Source organism: Stenella coeruleoalba (assembly GCF_951394435.1).
Source record: "Stenella coeruleoalba genome assembly, chromosome: 7".
In the NCBI taxonomy this organism is placed as follows: Eukaryota; Metazoa; Chordata; class Mammalia; order Artiodactyla; family Delphinidae; genus Stenella; species Stenella coeruleoalba.
This window is the reverse complement of record NC_137153.1, coordinates 86,862,862-86,886,108: the sequence shown is the minus strand read 5'-3', so window position 1 is coordinate 86,886,108 and position 23,247 is coordinate 86,862,862. Positions and strand designations below refer to the sequence as shown.

Below are 23,247 nucleotides of genomic sequence, written 5' to 3'. Positions count from 1 at the left end.
AGTAACTAACATCAATCACATCCCAATCACATCCAAGGAGAGGAGGGTGCAAGGGGGTCATGAATCTGCAGAGTTCTTCTCTCATAAGAAAACTGTCAGCGCATCTCGAAAGCCTTTCTGCACCTCACAGTCTCTCCCTTTCTTGAGACTAGGCACAGCCGAGTTGGATGGCTTCCTGTCTTCTAACAACAAGGGGGTTTAAAGTAAGAAAGAGGAAGAGAAAGTCAGAGAAAGGGGCGAGGGATCAGGCTGGCTTCTGCTCATAATTCAAGATGGGTCTCTAGACTCAGAGAAGGCAGCGCATCTGTTTCGTTTCTGCTTCTGCTACCCTCTCTGGGTCCACAGGGACTGATTTACCACTGAGACACAGCCCAAGAAGGGAAGGGAGAGTTTCTTTCCTAAGTGTCTGAAAAGGAAAAACTTTGAGGAAACAGCCAAGAGAGGGAGAGGAGAGAAGTCCGTGGCTCTAGAGTGGGGAGAGGTGGAGGAAGGAGGCCGAGGCGGCACAACCCGTGGAATGGGAGCCTGCGGGCGGGCGGGCGCGCCGGCGGGCAGCAGCTACCCGGGACAAGCCCCCGCCAAACTCGCGGGCGCCGATATCGGCGCCACAGGCAGCCGCGGCGGAGCCCCAGGCACCGCCGGGCCTGGGTGGCGCGAGGCCTTGCCCCGGAGGCCCGCGGCCTTACCCCGGAGGTGGACCGGGGGCGGAGCAGCCCCCGAAACTGGGCTCTCCCGGCGGACGGCCCTCAGCCTCCCCGCCTCAGCAGCAGAAGATGCCCCACGGCGCCGCCCGCCCAGCCCGTGAGCCTCGGTCGGCCGAGGAGCTCGCCGCCCATTGGCGGCGGCGGCGCTGCGTCCCCACCCCCCCTCCGCGTCCCCGCCCCCTCCGCTGCCGCCGCCGCTTCCCGGCTCCTCCTCCTCCTCCTCCGGGAACCGCCTCCGTCGCTGCCGCTGCCGCCGCCGCCGCCGCCGCCGCCGCTACCGCTGCCGCCGCCGCTGCTGCCGCCGCCGCCGCCGCCGCCGCCGCCACCGCCGCCACCACCGCCGCCGCCGGCCCGGGCCCAGCCAGCGCCCGCCGCGCCGAAGTCGAGTCGCAGCCGGAGCTGCTGCTCGCGGCCCCGCCATGAGCGGAAGCGCCGCCGCCGCGGTCGCCGCCGCCGCCGCCTCAGCAGCCGCGGCCGCCGCGCACTTCCAGCCTCAGTCGTCGTCTCCCAGGCCGGGCCCCGCCGAGCTCGGGCCCCCGCGCCGTCCGCGCCCCCTGCCGCCGCCTCCCCGGCCCGAGCCCGCTGCAGCCGGCCGCCTCAGCCCTCCGGGCCACGGGCCTCTCCGGGCAGGCGCCCAGGGTGGCGGCGCCTGCGGCCGAGCGCCGGGAGCAGGTACGGGGTCCAGGAGCGGGCCAGGCGGGGAGGGGCGTGGGTTGGTCTCGGGTGTGTGTGTTGGGGGGCCGCCCAGAGGCGTGTGGTCCAGCCGCCCGGCCCCGCGGCGGGGGTGGAGCGTTGTCCGGGTCAGGTTAGTCCGGCCCCGGAGCCCCTGTGAGCCCTGTGTCTCCGCTGCGCGGAGCGGCTCACAAAGCGTTTTCCCCCCTGGTGGGTAACCCCCTCCCCTAGGGTGGGCAGGGCAGGACCTCTCTAGGTCTCCTCTGGGCGGCGGAGGAAACGGAGGTTTACAGGGGGAAGTGACTTGCCCAAGGTCACATAGCCGGCGAAAGTCGTAACCTGGCTGGGACCCAGGGTCACTATGGGCCGGCGCGGGCCCGGAGCAGGGGGCGCTGGGAGGAGGAAGAGCCCCTAGCCCCGGAGAACCGAGAGAGATTGATCGTGGAGGAGGGGGCGCTAGGCCTCGGCCCCAGGCACGCCCACCCAGCGCTTTTGGGGCTGGCTTAGGAGAAAGGATCTCTTGCAGGCTGGGACGGAGGAGAGCGGCGGCTGATTTGGGGGATTCGTGGTGTCCTGGGGAGCCGCAGGGGGAGAGACTCCTGTGAGGTTGTCCTCTCTGGGAAGAGGGCTTTCTTGAGTGAGTGGGTCAGAGCTTCAGAAAGTTCTTACTGCGGGGACCATTTGGTCTCTGCCAGGCCACCTTTCCCACCACTGCACGGACGAAACCAATCCAGCTGGAATTAATAGGTGGGAGGCCTGCCTGCTTTTGTGGAGACGCCTGTAAGGTGTCTTTTTCACGAAATGGCCCGAGTTTCGTTCCTGCCCCAAACAAGTGTATATATGGCCCTAGTAAAGACGTTTCTGCCACAGAAAGCCAAATGAGGCTTTCCCAGGTGGTCTGGACCTGTCACACTTGGGGAACCCCCAGAGAAAGCACAGCTATCCCAGGCGTGAAGGGGTAGGAAGTGAGAGAATTGGGACAGGTCACCCACCTGCCTGGCATGGAAGAGGACCATGTACTGCATGGGATTCCCGTTTTTCTTTTGGGTGGGTTGTTTTTTATTGTGGATGCATCTTGGAAAGGGACTTGGGGTTCTAGAGGCAACGAGAGAGAGTAGTGTTATAGTCAATGACGAGGGTCCTGTGGAGTTAGAAAACAGAAGCTGTAGAATGGGGGAAAAGGAGGAAATTTAGTCATTGTGGGGGAAGGGAGATGAAAGGGAGGGGGACAGTGTCTAGTGTAGAGAAAAAGATTGGGCTGTTTTAAAGAGGGAGCCAAAGGTAATGAGCTTGAAAGGAGTCTGTTAGAGGTGGATGGTATCTTACAAGGTTGAGTAATAGGTATTCGTCTGCAATCACATCATTTTCTTTGAGTAAAGACAGTTGTAAGTACTTTTACATAATGTTTTGGGTACTCCCCATCCCCCCCATTCTCTCTCTTGTTCTAAGGCTGGGGGCCGTAGTATTGTCTTGGAAGTAAGCCTTGACAAAAGAGGGAAGGGAAAGACTAATTAGCAAATGCATTAATTAGGGCTCTTTGTCCAAGATGATTCCTTGTTTAAGTCAGCTGTTTTCTTGCTGCCCTCCCGCACCTCAGCTTTCCAGTTGTGGTGGCTGTTGGCAAGGTTCTTTGGGAAGAGCTGCCCTGATTCAGACAAGATGGGTTAAATTTTTCTTAAAAACTGAGAAAAACATATTTGACAGATATATATATATGAAAATTTACTTGTCAAAGACTTAAAATCAGGGAAGTGCAAATTGAAACATCAGTGACATGCCATTTCACACTCATCAGATTGGCAGAAATTAAATGCTGTGATAACCAACTGTTAGTAAGGTTTTGGGGAAATCACCTTTTATATACTGCTAGTGGGAATGTAAATAGATACAGTCACTCTGGAGAGTAGCATAGTGATGTCTAGCTAAAGGAGGGCAAGCAAATCCGTTCACCTAAAATGCCCATTTCTGGGTATATACTTTAAGAAATCTTTGCACACTTGTCCAAGAAAATAAGTACAAAAGAAGTACAGGAATGTTTATTGCTGCTTAAATGTCCACCAATAGGGAAATACATAAATTGTTAGATAGTCCCACACAATTGAATATTAGAGCACTGTGAAAAATAAACTATAGCCACATGCATTAAAATGGTTGAATCTTACAAACATAACAGGGGCTGGGGGAGTAAATAACAGAAGAATTATTAGAGAATGTTTCCACTTGCATAAAATCTGAAAACATGCAAAATAATATTGTCTGTGTCTGTGTACATATGTAGTAGTAGTATAAAAACATTCATGGTAACAACTAACACCAAATTCAGAGTAGTGGTAACCTCTCAGGAGAGTGGGTGAGGAATGGGATTGATCCAGGGGTACACAGAGGGCTTTAGTTATATCTAGTATTCTATTATTAAACCTGAATCAGATAATTGCAAATTAAGATTTGCTTATCTTGGATGTAGGGTACAGAGATATTTAAATATTTTTCAGATGTTTGAAATATTTCTCAACATGCAAAATAATTTCTTGTTTACATAGCAGAGGGTTTTTGTCCCTTAATAGTGAAACTCTAGCTACAGCATCCAGCCCAGCACAGCCTGTTAGGCATGCTGGCTGATGATCCTTTTCTCACCCCATTCTGACCCGCAAAGCCTAGTTTTGTGATGGATGACTTTTATTTTGGAACAGCTGATAGGCACGTGGAGGATTTCCCAGTCTTTCTAAACTTTCTGGTGGACCTAGGTCAGCAGTTTGAATTTTGTCAAAATATAAGTGCTCCAGGACATTCTGATCTGTCAAATGTAGGGAGGGACCCAGAAATCTGATTCTGAACATGTTCCCTAGTAGATTCTCATGCCCACTAAAGTTTGAGAACCACTGCCTTAAGGTTTCTTCTGACTCTGGGCTGTACTTCTTCTCAGCTTTGCCCAGCCTAGTCCCCAGGCTGCCTTCTGTTGCCCCTCCTGCATGACTGGGACTAATTTGGACCCATGTGATATTTAGCTCTTTTGTAGGGCATAAAAGAGTGATAGGGTTGGAAGCCATTGAATGTTAAACCCTTCATAATCCAGGTTGTCTATTCCTCTTATTTTCATGCAGGTAGCTAAGGGGCCCACCACCCACCAGGGCTGTTTATCAGGTTTTATAAACTTTAACCATTTGTATCACTGTGTATGGTTTTATAGTCAGGATAGGAGCAAAAAAGTGTCTGACTGAGAAGGAAAACTAGCAAATTGGAGAAAGTAAACCCCCAAAGGTAAATGTATGTGATCATGCCTTTCTCTGCAGATGATAGTGATTGTTTGCATGTTTTAGCTTAGCACATGCATTTGAAATTCAGCTATTTGAACCTGTAGTCAAAGATTGGGGGCTTTAGGAACAACATTATTCCTCTAGATGGAAGAGTTTCCTTTCTCTCAAATTTGCTAGTTTTCCTTCTTTGCTAGACCCTTTTTCCTCTGGTCCTAATATGTTTATGAATGAATTTATATTAACATGTGTGAGAATTTCTGGTAATGAAATTTGTGAAATGCTGTTTGTTTTTGGTGACGTTCTCCTTTTTGGAAACCTACTTTGGAGGTGCAGTTTTGCCCCAGGGCTGCTGATTAGGGTTGTATAGGTTGTTCTCAGCACTGGGTGCTTGTTTTGTTTCGCAAGTGGGAGTAGAAACCCATTTTGTGCTCCGCTTACCAAGATGAACACCTTGTGTGGAAACTGTGTCCCCTTAGTGGGGGCACCCTTTTCTGATCCTCACAAAGGTGCTCTGTGAACTAGCATGGCCCTGCGGCTTTGTAACTGTTGGTCCAGCTGTTACCCGTCCATACTCACCACAGGCTCTGTGAAGAGGGCTGGTCACTGCTAGGCCTGAGACTCCAAAAGAGTTTTCTCCATGTGAGCTTTTCATGGGAAAGGGCCTACCCCTGGTTTTTCATTACCATGCTCAGTTGAACCAAAGAGTTGAACCAAAGAGTTCAGCTCAAAATTGTAAAATTTGTTATGGGTCTGGAGAAATTGTACAGAATAAACAATTTGATAAATACCATTATTTATGGAAAGACAATAAGAAAGAAATCATTAAAAAGACAAAAGCATCTGGTAAGTGAAGGAGAGAAAGTAGCTACGCGCGCATTTGCTCATGCAGTCACATAGTGCTCACTTTGAGGGGGAAATACGATACTATTTTTCTCTTCCTATTTCCCCCTACACTAGTATTCCTGAATTTCTTAAGACCTCAGGCTTTTTAGCCAATTTTGAAAATATTTGCCCATTTGTATTTTCCATTAAGCGGTTGTTTACGCTTCCTGCTGTTTCATTTTTTCTTGGAGAGAGAGGAAGGGGGAGTGCTGAACCAAGGACAAGACTGGACTTCCTACTGCTTTTGCAAATAATGGCAGTGTGTTTTTTCAGAACAGTTGTCATGGAAGAGTGCTGTTCTGTGGGCTCAAGGGAGAGGTACAATTTGAAGTGGTTTCTATTGTCTTTTTTATTATTATTTTTAAACATGATTGAGGGTGATGGATAGAGGGTTCCATTGTGCTTTTGCTGCTGTCTTGAAGAAATCATTTTTTAAAGAAAATGTATGTAAATAAAACTGAAAATGTTTAACAGAACTAGTCTTATGCCCACGCAAGGAGAATAAACAGTTCTCACCTATAAGCCTCACCCAAAGCAGTTTCAGGGTTTTTTTTCTGTTCTTAGTTTAAATGGATATTAGTGCTATTCTAGGGACTGCTTGGGACAGTTAACCATGTTGGGCAGGTGGAGGAGAATGATGGGATTATACTAGAGTTTATCAGTAGCCCCCTCCGGTCATGATATGGAAAGCTGTCACTGTATTGTCTGCTTTTGTGATAAAATATGTGTAGAAATGAGGGAGAGATTGTAAGTTTTGATATAACCATTTGACCCTGTTGAAAGAAGGGAAGAAGTGGTAAAGAGGAAGAAATACATGCATGGAAGAGAGAGCTGCAAGCAATTAAGTAGTAGAACATTTTGTAGTGCTTCTGGGATGTACCTTGAGTTGAAAGTCACCTGTCAGTATCTGTTCTGCTTCAGCACCTTTGATTTCAGTGTTTGCAGATGGTGCTCACTGATCTTTGGTTGAAGTCTGTTTTATTGTCAGACAGAGCTGGAAAGTGAGCAGTTTTGAAGTCTACACTGAAGTAGTAGGGGAGGCAAAGTAAAACAAGTATTCATTTCGTAATCACTTGTGCAACTAGAAGATGGGACTCTAATAATTTAAAAAAAGTATTTTCATTTGGCTTTTAGGCTATTTTATTTTTTTAAATTTTTAATAGATTTGTCTTCCTATGTAGATTTTTGCTGCTGCCTCTGTACATGTTTGAGTGAGCACCTACTGGGTGCTGGTAATACCAGTACTAGCCACTGATTCATTGGGGTGATAGCTTCACTGTCAGAGAGTTCATTACCTGAAGTACTGAGAACAGCACAAAGGAGTATGTTTCAGCTCCTGCTTTCTTTTCTCCCCCTTTTCATGCTCCCTTCTGTTCCCTGGCCTTTTGGGCTTGGTGGTGATCTCTCCATCTGTCAGAACAGGTCCTGTCCTTTACTCTCCTCATGGGAGGGGTGCAGAGGCTTTGTAGAACCTTTGGGCTGGACACCCACTAGTAAAACCCCTCAAACAATATTGAACCAGACCCGAAGGCCTCCAGAGAGGCCCCAGCTCCTCTTCTTTCGTTGCTGCCTATGTTGCCACCACCCACACTTTGCTGTGGAGCCTGGAAGGTGCCCCCCTCACCCCCAATCATACAAAGAGGCTTTGTGCTCTGAGGATGTTTTAAAGGCGGGATCACTGTAATTATAATTCCCTAAGCACAACCAAGTAATGGGGGCAGACAGGGTAAAGATGGTATCCAAGTACTTGTTGGTAGGGAGAAGTCAGGCGGGGATTAAAAGCATCTGGAGACAGTACCAAAATGGATAATGGAGCGTTGTTGGTAATGCTGACAGGAATGTGTTTAAGTGAGTACATTTCAAGGTTTTAAATTCTAATACTTGCAAGATACGTGAAGCTTTAAAAAGCACAAGACAGCCGGAACTTTTTTTTTCTAGTCTAAAACTGTAACTGAAAAGTACTTTACAGTGGGACTTCCGTGATGGCACAGTGGTTAAGAATCCGCCTGCCAATGCAGGGGACACAGGTTGGAGCCCTGGTCCAGGAAGATCCCACATGCCGCGGAGCAGCTAAGCCCGTGCGCCACAACTACTGAGCCTGTGCTCTAGAGCCCGTGAGCCACAACTACTGAGCCCACGTGCCACAACTACTGAAGCCCGTGTGCCTAGAGCCCCTGCTCCGCAACAAGAGAAGCCACCGCAATGAGAAGCACGCACACTGCAATGAAGAGTGGCCCCCAATTGCCGCAGCTGGAGAAAGCCTGCGTGCAGCAACGAAGACCCAAGACAGCCAAAAATAAATAAATAATAAATAAATTTTTTTAAAAAAGTACTTTACAAGAAGGTATGTAGAAATCCAGGCCTACTTTGTTTTATGCTTGTGTTGCCAGAATGATTGATTGCCCAAGAAAGCCAAATCATGGCATGTTCTTACTAATTTTTTTTTGTTTGTTTAAGTTTCTAAAAGTTAGCACTGACTGACATCTTGGGAAGCTGACTTTCCCCTACCACCACCAGAAAAAAATCAATGAATCTGGGGATATGTGTTTAGCCTCTTATATCAACCATCTTGTCATGATGTGCTTCTAAGATCTGTTGGCAATCAATCTTCTAGTGAACACTTTTTTTTTACTATGTTAACTATTAGTATATTACTTTTACTAGTGTCTCAAATGTCTTTCTTCCTTCCTGCCTCCCTTCTTTCCTTCCTCCCTCCCTCCTTTCCTCCCTCCCTCCTTCCCTTCTTCCATTCCTTCCTTCCTTCTGCTCCCTCCCTCCCTTCCTTCCTTCTTTCTTTCCTTCCTTTCTTCCTTTCTCTCTTTCCTTCCTTCCTTCCTTTCTCTCTCTCTCTCCCTTTTATACTGACAAATAAAATTGTATGTATTTAAAGTGTGCAGTGTGATGGTTTGATATTTGTGTACATGGCGAAATGATTACCATGGTCAGGTTAATTAATACATTCATCACCTCACATAACTACCTTTTTTCTTGGTGAGAATGCTTAAGATCTATTTTCTTAGCAAATTTCAAGTATACAGTACTGTTAACTATAGTCACCATGCTGTACATTAGAGCCTCAGAACTTACTTATCTTATAACTGAAGGGTTGTGCCTTTTGACCAACATCTCATTTCCTCCACTCCCCAGGCCCTGGTAACCACCATTCTACTCTCTGTTTCCATGAGTTTGACTTTTATATTAAAAACTAAATTATTACTATTATTATCTTTTTAGATTCTACATATAAGTGACATCTTAAAGTATTTGTCTTTCTCTCTTTGGCTTATTTCACTTTACATTATGTCCTCCAGTTTCATCCATGTTGTTGCAAATGGCAGGATTTCCTTCTTTCTTCATGGCTGAATAATATTCCATTGTTTGTATATACCACAACTTCTTCATCCACTCATTCATCAGACACTTAGGTTCTTTCTTTATCTTAGCTATTGTGAATAATGCTGCAGTGAACATGGGAGTGCAGATATCTTGAGGAAATCTGCCTTAAATTTATCATCACATAAGAACACTGGGTAGTCCATTACAAAGATATTGCCCAAATAATCCTTAAGAAGACTATCAATCTGACAGCTAAATTTTATGAGATTTAAAAATATACAAGGTTCCATTTTATCTGCTTTTAATGAAAAGTAAGGGTGATTACCCCTGTTTTAGGCAAGTATACTGCTCAGCAGTGACTTAACATTTTACCAGCTGTTACTTGGCTGCTTCATTTGTAATACATATTTCTTACAATACATATACATATAACCTCTGACTGTTTACTGCACTGCTCTGGTGGCCAGTAAAAGTAACAATAAAACATTTATTGAATGCCTACTATGTACCAGACACAGTGAGGATTTCAGATTTGATTCAGATATACAACAGTTTAGCAATAGACTCCAACAGTGTGTTAGTTGACCAAACAAATTTTTGGGTTTGAGAACATCAAAATTGCATAAATAGTAGTGATATGATATAATCATTATAATTAACATTGCTAAAGCACAGATCTGATCAGGTCACAAATTTAACTGGCTGCCTTGTAAGTAAAATATTTTTTGGTTTGGCATTCAAGGCCAGCATAATTGGGTCTTCATTATTCCAGTCTCTACTATTCTTCGTGAATATTCTGCAGGGAAGTGTAATGCCCTGTTTCCATGTGTGTGTATCACTTTTTCACCTCTGTTTGTTTGATTGTTGCTTCAGCTTTAATTTTTCCTATCTTCTCCAAATCCTGCTTATTTTTGAATATCTAGATAATAGTGGTCACTTACTGTGTGCTTATTATGTGCAAGGCTCTATTCTAAGTGGTTTACCTGGATTAATTCATTTAATTTTCACTACAGTCCTCTAAGGTTGATGCTTTTATCATCTTTATTGTGCGGATGAAGAAACTGGAGCACAGAGAGGTTAAATAACTTGCTAAAGATGACGCAGCTATTAAGAGTGTTATCTAGGATATGAACCCAAGCCGTCTTATTTCAGAGTCTGTATTTTTAGCCATCATGCTTTACGTCTCACTTTATAGATAGCCTAAGCAAAGTTTTGGTAACAAGATTGAACATAAGCAAAGGTGACCACTGTCTTAGCCACTAGAGAGAATTTGCAGTCTTCAGTTTTACCTTTGTTCCTCCTGAGAAATGCACTCCTTTTAAGTTCTCAATTTTTGTGTTAGGATTATTTAATTAAATTTCTTTTTAGTCATTCACTACTTTTTCACATAATAAGGAGTAGGAGTACCTGCATTGGAGTGGGTTCACCTCAGATCAGGCATATTTAAATTGCTTCTTGGAAAATCTCCCATGTTCTGTGATTCTGAACATTGGTCTTAACTCAGTGCTTGTTTGGTCACTTAAGCAGATACAAAACTTCTCGTAGAAAAATTTGGCCCTATTCAGAATCCCACCTTTTTGTGGATATGAGTACCTTCCTCTCTGAAATTAGTGTAAGAATGGATGTTAGACTTCTTTTTAGCCTTCTTAATTTCCATAATAAACTTTGATTTGTCACAAGCTAAAGCATAAATATATCCCTTTATTCAGTGGTATAGAATATGAATATTTCAGGCATCAGTTGGAGAGCCTGGTGCTGTGTTGATGCTGTCTGACATAGTAGATTATTTGAGGAAAATAATGTAGCATAGTGGTTCCCAAATGAACTACTTCAAACTTGGTTGGAATGCTTGTTGAAAATTCTGTCTTTAGGTGGCCCAAAGTTGGAATCTGAGATTAAATTTTTTCAAGCAGTTATAGTGTTTCTAATATTATTTCGTTTATGTTGTGGGCTTAATAGACATTGGTGGGCCATCCATTTAGAAAATGTTCTATGGGAAAATGGGATTCTAAGGTCAAAACGAGGTACAGTAGTTTTAGACTTTTGGAACATGTCCTGTTTTTGAGTTGAGCACTGCCAACTCAGTCTTTTTCTTTGTTTATGGATAGTTGGAAAAGAAAAATGAATTCTCCACCTTTCAAATTACTAAGCAATATGAGAATTAATTCATAGGAGGAAGATAGTCTTCTATTCAGGCAGGATAAAAGCTGATTAAATCCAGATAATTGAGGAATTTCCACCCATTTACTGGTTTGCATTTCTTTAAGAACCTTAGCATCAGAACACCTCTAGAGTTACAGTATGTTTGGGACTCTAATGGAAGACATTGTTGACTGTCTTTGCTGTATATGAAGAATATGAGTCATGAATTCTTGTGATCTAATTATCCAGTATTTCTATTAAAAACTATGCATATATTAAAAACAGAAATTACTATTCCATGATATTTTTGAGCTTTAACTTTAAATAAAAGCCACCGTTGTGTGCTTAACAACAACAACAAACAACAACAGTTAAACCCAAAACCCTACAAAGGCAACAAGTCAAAAGATTTGCTTTAAAGTGAATCTGTGTTTAATTCATGAAATTATTAATGTCCATGAGATAAAACTAAAGTCAGAATTTGACTCTAGAATGTTTAGGTAATTCTGTACATATTTTGAGTCTAGCTTTTGGTAGAAGAAAATCTTTAAAAAATGAACTCTGTCTCAATTGCCATAAATAATTTTAAGAAACAATTGTGTGGGTTGGGGATAGAAATCAAACTTTTACCATACCAAAATCTTTTTATAGCACTTTTGAGATGTAAACATGTTCCTTTCTTTTTTTTTCATTTTCTTTTTTTTTTAACATCTTTATTAGAAACATGTTTCCTTTCCAAATAGAATTGTTTGATAGAATAGTTATATTATTTTTCCTGATGCTATGTAATTAAAAACCCAAGGCCCAAATTTATCGTGTCTTGATTAAAACTTTCTTTGTGTGGAAGAAAAGTTATCAAATGGAAAAGGAGCTTTAGAAATTTTGATTTTGAGATTGCTTTAAGAAGGGCGAGGCAAGTCAAGTTGGGTTTGGGCCCCACAGAATTGACTGTGCTACTTCCTGTGTCAGGAAAGCTCAGAGAGAGGAGGCTGTGCTGCCTTGGGGCGGGGCATAAGCCTGGTAGGAGCTGGAAGTGAAACTGGAAGTGCCTTAAAAAAGCAGATCGTTGTGTTAGCCCGAGTCAGGCTGGCTAAGCAGTGAGACAGTAGGATTCTCAAGCACACATGTATATGTCGTTACTTTGGCAGATTTCCTGAGAAAGTCAACATGTTTGCCTGTGACTCAGGACAGACCTGAAGACTCCGTGGAGAAAAATGAGAGAAGAGCAAAGGAAGAGGGGCTTTAGGGTGCAGGTTTTGAAAGAAAATGTCAGCCTTTCAGGGAGGCAGCAGGAAGTTAAAGGTGGAATTCTGGGGACATTTTCCCCTCCCCACAAGCTGTGTAGAGGTGGAGCCTGCAGTATGGAAGTGGAGGGTAGATACACTTGTAAATGTTGATAAAAGTATCCTTGTTAGAGCAGAAAAGGTGTATCCCTGCGCTTTGTTTTAAAATGATGGATTCCCATTACAGTATTAGTGATACAAACAGAGGTTAGCTATTCGTACGTAATTTTATTATGCCTGGGGTTAACATTCAAACTAACTTATTTTAAAAGAAAAATGAGAACTTATGATATAATATTGACACCTAAGAGCGGTACATTTCCAGGGTGGTTTAAAGGTAGTTATGTGCTGTCTGTCACGCACAAAAGACAACACTGCTAACATGCTCTGCCTAACTAGGGCATGCAGTGCTGATGTTTTTCCCACAGGAGTGATAGATTTAAATTCAAAGAGGTTAAAAACCACCGCTCTTTTTGCTGGCCTTCCCCCTTCCCATCCCCAGAAGCCACTCATAATACCCTGTGTGTAGATAGGTGCGGGTAATATGGATTGTGGTTAGGTTTATGGCTCAGAGGTAGACCGGCTTCTTAACACTTCAGTTTACTTACGCATCACCCCGGGATCTAGTTAAAAAGCAGATTCCTAGCAAGGGCACAGGTGATGGAGTAGTGGCACTCAAACTTTAGCCTGCATGATAGTCACGTGGAGGGCAGGTTAAAAGGAAGGTTACTGGGCCCCACTTCCTGAGCTTTTGATTCACTGTACTAGGGTGGGGCCTTTTAAACAAATTACTAGGTGATGCTAATGCAGCGGTTGGGGGAGTGGGGGGATATTTTGAGAACCACTGAGGTAGGGTGTAAACAACCCTGAGGAGATTTAAACTGTTCCTCTTGATTTCTTGAGCATTATTTTATAACTGAACTGAAAATGGTGAGAAAAAAAGGTTGCGGAAGGTAATAGGGTGATTAATACTGTTCATGTTGAGCAAACAACGCCTCCTAAAGCAATTCTGTGTGTTTTATTGTGGTGAGTGTGTGTCTGTCTAGAAAAAAGTCAGTGACAGGCCCCATCAAAATGATGATAAAAAATAAAGATGATTACTTCTGGAGAAAGATCCAGCATTATGGAGGGTGGAATTTTAGCTTTCTATGTAAGTTTTTCATTTCTAATGAAGATATTTTACTTCTATTTATGTAATTAATTTTATAAAAAGGTAAAAGAAATCTGGGCCCGCCCGGTACCTTCTATTTACTTCTCCACGCCTCTCCTTCACCCATTTCCACCTGGTTCTCTGCCCCAGGGAAAGAGTTCCCAGGTCTTCTCGTTTCTGGTTGGGTTCAGCCTTAAGAGGAGATTGAAGGGAAGAAGAATGAGGTCAGAATATTTATTCTCTCTCCACTCAGGGTAGCCGGCCTTATATTACCTGGGTTCTGGTACTCTCTGTGTCCTGTCTTTTTGGGAGCCAGAGTGATAATTGTTATGCTATAGCTAGTCCTGTTCATCCCCTGTCGTTTCTGTAGGCCTCACCTCCCAACTTTGTAATTATTACTTTTATAAATAAACCCCCTTCAGATTATTCTAATTTGAGTTTGCCATCTCTTCACTGTTGGGGTAATGACTGATGGACTCTCCATTCTTATTCCTCTCCTTACTATAATCCCAGAGGTAGTGACAGTGCTATTTAGATATGTGTATCTTTCCAGACATTTTCTATACATAGCGTGGCTGTCTAATAAACAAATAAATAAAACACAAGGGATCATATTGTACTTCCTATTCTTTACATTGTTTTTTTTTACATCATACTATATTGCGACCAGCTTTCTACATCAGTGTAATCTACCTCATTTTTAATAACTGTAATATTCCATTTTATTTGATAATGGATGTACCACAATTTAACCAGTTCCTTATATATTTAACATGACATTTTAAATCATATACTGAATTTTCATTAATACTTAGATCTGTTTCTCACTCTGTTCTATTGATCTGTCAGTATTCTGGCACCAATATTACATGTTTTACTTATTGTAGTTTTATATGGATAAATGCTTTGTAGGGCATCTCCTTGTAGTTATTATTATTTTGAAAAAAGACTTTTGCCTTTCATTACATGCTTTTCCCCAACGTCCAGATATATATTTTTAAAAGTTTTTGTCAGGGTTACTGCGAAAATCCCATTGATACAGAGATTGGAAAAGCATTAAATTTATGAGGTTGGAAATAGTTGATCTCATCGCACTGTTAACATCTGTCAATCTATTAACATGATTTCTTTCCCGTTTTCTTATAGTATGTGCCTTAGTAGAGCTTAGTAGTGCCATAGTATGTGCCTTAGTAGGGCTTTATAGTTTAATGTCAATTAAACACATAATGTCAATTCCATAGTATTTTATGTTCTTTTTAAAAAAAAATTTATTTATTTATTTATTTATTTTGGCTGTGTTGGGTCTTCGTTGCTGCACGCGGGCTTTCTCTAGTTGCGGCGAGCCGGGGCTACTCTTTGTTGCAGGGCGTGGTCTTCTCACTGCAGTGGCTTCTCTTGTTGCAGAGTGTGGGCTCTAGGTGTGCAGGCTGCAGCAGTTGTGGCACTTGGGCTCAGTCGTTGTGGCTCGTGGGCTCTAGAGCGCAGGCTCAGTAGTTGTGGCGCACGGGCTTAGTTGCTCCGCGGCATGTGGGATCTTCCCGGACCAGGGCTCAAACCCGTGTACCTGCATTGGCAGGTGGATTCTTAACCACCGCACCACTAGGGAAGCCCCTCTTCTTACTTTTGACAGTGGGATGTTTTTCATCATATTTTTTGAGCTTTGCTGATGTTAGGAAAAGCTGTTGATTTTTGTATATTTATTTAAATACCTGCCAATTTCCTGAGCTCTTTCAGTCATTTTAGTAATTTTTCATAGATTTTTCTTGAGTATTCCAGCTGGACAACTCTATTATTGGACAGTGCTGCTAATTTAGACTCCTTTTCAATATTTTCCTCTGTTATTTTTCTTTCTTATTTCATTGGCTACACTGTAACATCCAGAAAATGTCATATTCAATATTTGACTGTAGCATAATGAGGCTGCCTCAGTTGTGTTTCACTGTTCATTGTGGGGTTGACTGTGGGTCTGAAAGCTAACAAGTTAAAGAAGTAGTATTTTTATTTATTAAGTGCTTTTCTTAGAAAGAATAAGTTTGTCAAATGCCTTCTAACTCAGTTATCTACCCTTGGAGGTTATGTCTCTTTTTACTTATTTATGTGCTGAATTACATTAATCAATTTTTAGTATGGAATTATCCCTAAATTTCTGTAATGGAGCTCATAGTATTGGATTGATTTGTTAGTATTTAGGGCTTTGGTATATAATCACAAGAGAGAAGGCCTGTAAGTTTCCTTCCTTGTACCATTCTTGATATAAGGATTTTGGTAGCAAGGAAAAATAGCCTTTCGGGAGGAAGGACAGTAACCATTTCTATTTTGTTTTTTAGCTTATTCCATTCAGTTTTTGGTTTTTGGTGTGGGTATGTGTGTTGGGGGGGGGTAGTCAATTTTGGCAGATTTTTTTTTTAAGAAAATTATAAATTCTTTTCCAGATTTAAAAAAAAGTATGAGTGAGTTCATTATGTTCTTTTACTTTTTAAAATTTTCTCTGTAAATGATTTTATGAACTTTCTTCATAAGCTGTATTTTGTTCTATTTTGATGAGATTAAAATCTCCCGGCCTATTTCCTCATCTGTAAAATAGGTATAATGAAAATGAGCTAATATATGTGCCAACTACATAGTAAGCAATCAAATGATTGTTGCTGTTATTTTTTTTTAATGATTATTTTTATTCTTGGATCTATTATTTCTATGTTTTTGTATACTGATTGAGGAATTTCTGTTCTTTATTAAATTCTGTCTGTACACCTTAAAAGATTTTTAAAATGTATACATTTATTGTCTTCTGATTATAAAAATGCACATTGCAAAAAATTCAAACATTACAGAAATATGTATCAGAGAAAATTAAGTCCCATTATCTGAATTCTTCAGAGATCAATGAGAACAGGTTTATGTGTATACTCGTGTGTGTGTGTGTGTGTGTTTTACTCTGCACGTACATATATGTGTATGTGTATAAATTTATAAAAAGTGGGACCATATTGTATATATGGTTTTGAAACTTTCTTTGTTTCCACTTTATATCTTGGATCCCTTTCCAAGTCAGTATTTATAGACCTAGTTATTCTTTGCTAAAACCTTTATTTGACATGTGATATATTTATAAAACATGCACATCTTGTAAGTTTGCCAATCAGTGAATCATCACAATGTGAACACACTTCTGTAACCAACAGTCAGGTCAAGAAATACAATATTACAGTTACCCCAGACACCTTCCATTGTGCCCCCTACCTCATTCTTTTATAAAATTTAACAGTTTTGTTGAGATATAACTCACATATCACACAGTTCACCCATACTAAGTGTACAGTTCAATGGCTTTTAGTATTTTGGTATATTCATAATTGTGCAGCCATCACTGTTGTCTAATTCCAGAATCTTTTCATTGCTCAGAAAAGAAACCCTGTACCCACTGGCAGTCAGTCTCCATTTCCTCCCACCCCAAGCTTAGGAAACAAAGACCTACTTTTCTTTTTCTATAGATTTGCCTATTCTGGACCTTTTATATAAAGTGGAATCATACAGTGTACAGTCTTTTATGACTGGCTTCTTTCACTTAGCATAGTGCTTTCAGGTTCATCCATGTTGTAACATATATCAACATTTCATTCCTTTTCATGACCAAATAATACTCAGTGTATGTATATACTACATTTTATTTATTCATCTATCAATTAATGGACATTTGGGTTGCATTCACTTTTGGGCTAATATGAATAATGCTCCTGTGAACATTTGTGTACTAGATTTTGCATGGACATATGTTTACATTTCTTTAAGATACACACACACACACACACACACACACACACACACACAAACACATACATCACCCCAGGAGTGAAATTACTGGGTGAAATTATAACTCTGTGTTTAACCTTTTGAGGAATTGCCAAACTGTTTTCCAAGGTGGTTGTACCATTTCATTTTCCATTTCCACCAGCAATGTATGAGAGTCCTGATTTCTTCACATTATCATCAAAACCTGTTACTATCTGTCTTTCTTATCATAATCATCCTCCTGGGGGTGCATTGGTAGTTCATTGTGGTTTTGATTTGCATTTCCCTAGTGGCTAATAATATTGAGCATCTTTTCATGTGTTACTGATCCATGTAGATTTTAAAAAGGCTTTTAAACTTTCTCTAATTGTCAGAGGCAGAGCTAAATAGTATCTTTAGTGTCCTCATAATTTTTATACAAGCATTTCAGTACATCTATACTTCTCCACTCTTTATTTTTTCTATATAAATATAATCTATAGTTTTATTTATCTGTGTTGTTTTCATAAATTGCATATTTTCTTTTGAGAATGATTTTTTAAATGTTTTCATGTAATTATGTAGCCAGATTTACAATAGAATTTTATTTTATTTTTTAAATTTATTATTTATTTTTGGCTGCGTTGGGTCTTTGTTGCTGCGTGTGGGCTTTCTCTAGTTGCGGCGAGCGGGGGCTACTCTTCGTTGCGGTGTGCAGGCTTCTCATTGCGGTGGCTTCACTTCTTGCAGAGCACGGGCTCTAGGTGCACGGGCTTCAGTAGTTGTGCCGTGCAGTAGTCATGGCGCGCAGGCTTAGTTGCTCCGTGGCATGTGGGATCTTCCTGGACCAGGGATCGAACCCATTTCCCCTGCATTGGCAGGTGGATTCTTAACCAATGCACCACCAGGGAAGTCCCTTTACAATAGAATTTTAAATTGTTTTGCTGTTGCCTTCCATTCTTCGCTATGCAATAAATGTAAAGCAATTCATTGGGTGAGTACTGTGAATCATTTCGTTGGGTGAGTACTGTAGTTTTCAGGATCCATGTTTTCACAGATTATGTTTAAGATTACATGAGTTGATCTATATGACTTATTTAAACATTTCAAAGGTATGGTTAAGATTTTCATTTCATTGATGTAATTCAGAGCTTTGTTTGCTCTAAATTCATCAGGAGTTTCAAGGTAATATTTTCCAGTCAGTTACCCTTCCAGGGAGAACAGCCTGAGGTAGGGGGTTTGCAGAGAAAAATGATATAGTCTGTTTCTTTGTGATCAGAGAGATAAATAGGGAAACCAGATGGACAGACCGGAGAGCATGGTTCCATTATTTGGAAGAATCAACTAATCCCAGAGCATCATATCTACTTGCCTTTGTTCAAATATAATATGTATATATCTGTCTTCATATTTGTGTGATTCATCAGTTCCACTATTCTATCCATGACCCCTTTTCTGAGTTATTACAAATAGTTTTTGTCCAGTGTACTTTGCCTTAGCCAAAAGTTCATATTGAAAACAGTTCATATTGAAATCTAAATGGAAATACTCCTTGAAGAGTCTATAGGGGATGGCCCACAGGATGATATTGTGAGTTTTCCAAGGCATAGGGGCTAGTATTCAATTTCATGGGCCCAGAAACTGGGCTTTTTTCTGCATGTCTACAGGTGATCAGAAGACTCATGCTGTCTAAATAACAGAAGACTTATATCCATACTGAAAGTACAAGTTTGTTAATTTGTAATGTGAAAGGGCCTTTCTAATGATTTAAATGCAACAGATAAATATGAATGTCTATTGTGTACCAGGCCTACTTACTGGGTATACAGTAGTGAACAGAAACAGGTAAAACCTCTGCTCTTATGATGAAGCTTGCATTCTGATGATGTGAGACAAACAATAATTAATAAATATATAATATGTCATAAAGATGGTAAGTGCTAAGAAGATAAACAGAGTAGGTAAGGAAAGATGAGCAAAGAATGAAAGGAGCAAGTGCTATTTAAATCCATTGGCCAAAGAAGGCCTCTTTGTTGTGGTGACATTTGAACTGAGGCCTGAAGGAAGTGGGGAGTCAAACTGCAGGTGTAGAAGCCCTGAGGCTTCAAGGGGCAGGAGGGAATTCTGAGCGGCTAGAGGAGGAGAGTGGAAGGAGGTAGATAGTGACCTTCTAGGCCATTATAAAGACTTTCTTTTTGACTTTGTTCTGAGTGAGATGAGATCACTGAGCAGAGAATGTTGATATGATGTGACTTTCTGTTTAGCCAGGTCACTGGCAGCTGTGTTGATAATGGGCTGTAGAAGGGTAAGGATTGAAGGAGGAAAAGCCGTTAAGAGGCTGTTTTGGTTGAGCAGGAGATGAAGTGATTTGCCTGCTTCTTGGTTATAGCTGGGAAGTCAGCCCTCATCTACTTGACCCTTTTTTCTACTTCTGGAAACTGCTTTTGCCAAGATCAATGATGGTGAGTTGATGTGGCCTGTGGTTCAGGCCACATCTCAGTACGTGTCTTAACCAGAATTCTCCATGGAATTCTCCCTCTTTCTTGAATCCTTATCTCTTGACTTATGTAATTACATAATCCTGGTTTTCCTCTCACCTTTGTGTGTACTTTTTGTTAGCCCCTTCCCCTCAATCGCTACAGGTTTGAGTTGCTCAGGGCTTGGTCCTGTACCCTCATCTCTTCTGTTTTCTCTTAATGATATCGTTTGTTCCCAAGGATCTTAAATATCATTTATATGCTGAGAATTCCCAAATTTATATTTTACAAGGAGCTCATATTTTACATGTCAAAAACTAAACTTATTATCCAGCCAAAACTGAGGGGGAACTTGTCTCCCCCGCTACCCCTCATTTTCCCCCTCAGATAATGGCATCCAGTTGCTTAAACTGGGAACCTAGGAGTCATTTCTGGCACCTTTGTTTTTCTCCCACCCCCTCCCTCTACATCCTTCACCAAGTCCTTTTCAACTCACCTCCAAAATGTATCTTGTACCCTTCCATTTCTTTCCATCGTATCCATCTCACCTTTCCCCCAAACTACCACTCTAGCCTTTCATTTGGTCATCACACTTCTCTGGCTTCCCTCCCATTTTCTCTGCACAGCAGCCAGAGAGCTTTTAAAAGACTGGGTCACATGGTTACTTAAAGCCATTCATTGGCTTCCTGTTGCACTTGAACTTACCCAGTTTTTCCTTTCCCTCTCACAAGCTGTTTTCTCTGCATAAACTTCTCATTCTGCCCTTTGAGTGCTCAGTTCCTGCTCATCCATTAGTGCTCAGCTTTCCTCTCAGGCTTTTCTTGGCTACCCTGTTAAAGGAGGTTCTACTTCTCTGCTCTCTTATTACATCCTGTTTTTTCCTTCATAGCACTTAAACACAATTTACAATTACTCATTCATGGGTTTGCATATGTGGCCCAGATACTTGTCTTGTCCTTTAGCAGAAGACTTTGGTCTTCATTGTAACTGATCACAGAGAAAGTGAATTCAGAAGAGGCTGCAAATAATTTTCCATTTTGTCTTGGGTGAGTTCCCAGAAGCCCATTCTCTGATCTTCCTTCCTTTTCTATAACCTTTTTTTTTTTTTTTTTTTTTTTTGCCCAAGACTGGGGAGATCTTTGACAGCTTGTGTTCAAGCCTGGGTTGACTTGTTCCTGGCTTCAGCCAGTAAGGTGTTTTGATCATTATGTTCTTCAAAACTGAACATTTATAGGATAGACCATGACCTCCCTCTTATTTGGCCAGCTCTCCTAATATTAACTTTGGTATATTATCCGAAAGTACCTCCTTCTGACCACAAGTTTGGCATTGGGAAGAATAGAAGGAATGAAGGGGACTCGGGTCCCCCTATCCTCCCCCACCCCTTTAGAAATTGTCTTCCCTGCTAGACTGTAAGCAGCATGAGGAGTTAATGTCTCCTGTTTTCACCATCATGATGTGCCCAGGGTTTATATAGTGCCTGGCACTTAGTAGCTGCTCCGTATAGAATAAGCATAGAATGGAATTAGAGCAAAAACAGGTAGTTCATCTTGTGAGAATTTCATCTCAGTGATAAGGGGCTTGATGAAAAATCTCTTCCTCTCAGCAGTAGATGCCTCTAGTATCCAGATTTGTGTCTGTCCTCTCCTCTGGGCAGAGCTGGACATGACACGAGTGGTCTTAGAACGTGTTTCTCATTGCTTATTGCCGCCTTCAGGTGGCCCTGTGTTTGTTTGTTTGTTTGTTTTCTTCGGTACGCGGGCGTCTCACTGTTGTGGCCTCTCCGGTTGCGGAGCACAGGCTCCGGACGCGCAGGCTCAGCGGCCATGGCTCACGGGCCCAGCCGCTCCGCGGCATGTGGGATCTTCCTAGACCGGGGCACAAACCCGTGTCCCCTGAATCGGCAGGCGGACTCTCAACCACTGTGCCACCAGGGAAGCCCGTGGCCGTGTGTTTCTTTATATGTTATGTGTTTATGTCACTGATTAAGCTAGTTGCTTCTCCCAGTCCATTAAGTGTTCCTGGACCTAGGAAAAACCTGTTTTCTACCACTATGTTTTACTTTACTCTCTGAATAAACCCTGTTCTTGTGGTAGGGGCTGGTGTGGGGCAGGCACTTGCACCCACACACTTTGTTGTCACTCTTTTTACATTTACTCCAGTATGTATGTGTATATGATACCTTGACTAAAGCAATAGAAATGAAAGAAAGTTCTTTTTATTTCTGCCTCTGAATTTCCTGTTTGGTTGCTTAAGTTTTAGATTAGGTTAGTTTCTTCCTACTTACGGTCACTTACGCTAGAGAAGTAAACCATCAGTTTTGCAACTAGCACAACCTATTCTTCCTTCCTTCCTATTTATTTACTAATTTATTTATTTTTAGGTGTCATTGGTTTGTAACGTTATATACATTTCATGTGTACATTATATTTCTACTAACGTGTATACTATAGTATGCTCACCACCAAAAGTTTAGTTTCCATCCATCATCATACAGTTGATCCCCTTTATCCATTTCACCCTCCACCCCGCTCTTTCCCCTCTGCTAAGAACAACCTGTTTTTAATATTCTCCACTACCTTCTTCGTTTGTCAGACACCTGCATGGAGTTGTGGAGAAGGTGTGCAGGTAATTAACTCTGTGTGCTGTGTCAGACAATTATGCTGTGCCTATAAATGGGAGAATTGGAATTTCTAATGTATTTATTGGTCATTACAGTTTTTAATTTTCAATATTGTTTTGTAGGCAGTTGATCATGATTTTAATAAACCACAAGAAAAATGTTTTTTTAATTACATTTGTGATCTTTAATTGGAGGCATTGATTTTGGCCCTGAGTATAGTTTTCAGATATTAAGAGGCATGATTTTGGTGAATGAATTGAATTTCTCTGCCTTTTAAGTTAAAAAAAGTTTTTTTTTTTTTGCATTAAGATAAAAATTTTTCCTCTGAAGTGTTGGATAGCAATAGCCTAAAAATACATAGGTGTAAAACAGCATTTATGCTGATGTTACCAATCACTGGAGAATCTTGTGTTCACAGATTTCCTGACTAAATAATAATCCTTTCTTTATTTTCTTTTACAAGAATGCTGAAATCAGTTAAAACTCATTCTTAGCATTTTACATGGTAGAAGAAGAATATGAAAATAAAAATTTCAAAACTTAACAGACCTCTAAAGTGAACAATTATTACTGAGTGGTGGTGGAAGGAAAGGATTTCTGTGTAAGCAACATACAGTATTTAGAGTTAATGTTTTATGTGGTCTGTATGTGATGGAGTATGGAGTATGTACACATACTCTCTAATACACACACACATATATATACTTTTCCTTCCCTCCCTCCCTCCCTTCTTTTCTTCCCTCCCTCTCTCATATGCATCCAAGGTGTTAAATATAAAATAATTCTTCATTCTCAGAAAATTCTAAGGGGATTTGTGATCACACTTATAAAAACATGATAATTGATGTATTCTCACAATACTAAATATTCAAAGTACCAAATGAGGAAATATTCCATCCCCGATGTTTGACAAAGAGGTTTTATTTTTGGACAATAAAAGGAGTTAATATCTTAAC

General features: G+C 41.4%; 1 protein-coding gene across 2 annotated transcripts in view; it reads left to right on the top strand.

Moving 5' to 3' along the window:
- Positions 1-1,053: 1,053 nt before the first annotated feature.
- Positions 1,054-23,247, top strand: part of RNF38 (ring finger protein 38) — a 123,881-nt gene continuing 101,687 nt past the window's right edge. For both annotated transcript variants that reach the window (XM_079926405.1, XM_079926403.1), the window contains exon 1: positions 1,054-1,376. In XM_079926405.1, coding sequence (XP_079782531.1) covers positions 1,124-1,376 — 253 coding nt within the window. In that variant the 5' untranslated portion in view covers positions 1,054-1,123. The remainder of the gene's footprint in view (positions 1,377-23,247) is intronic.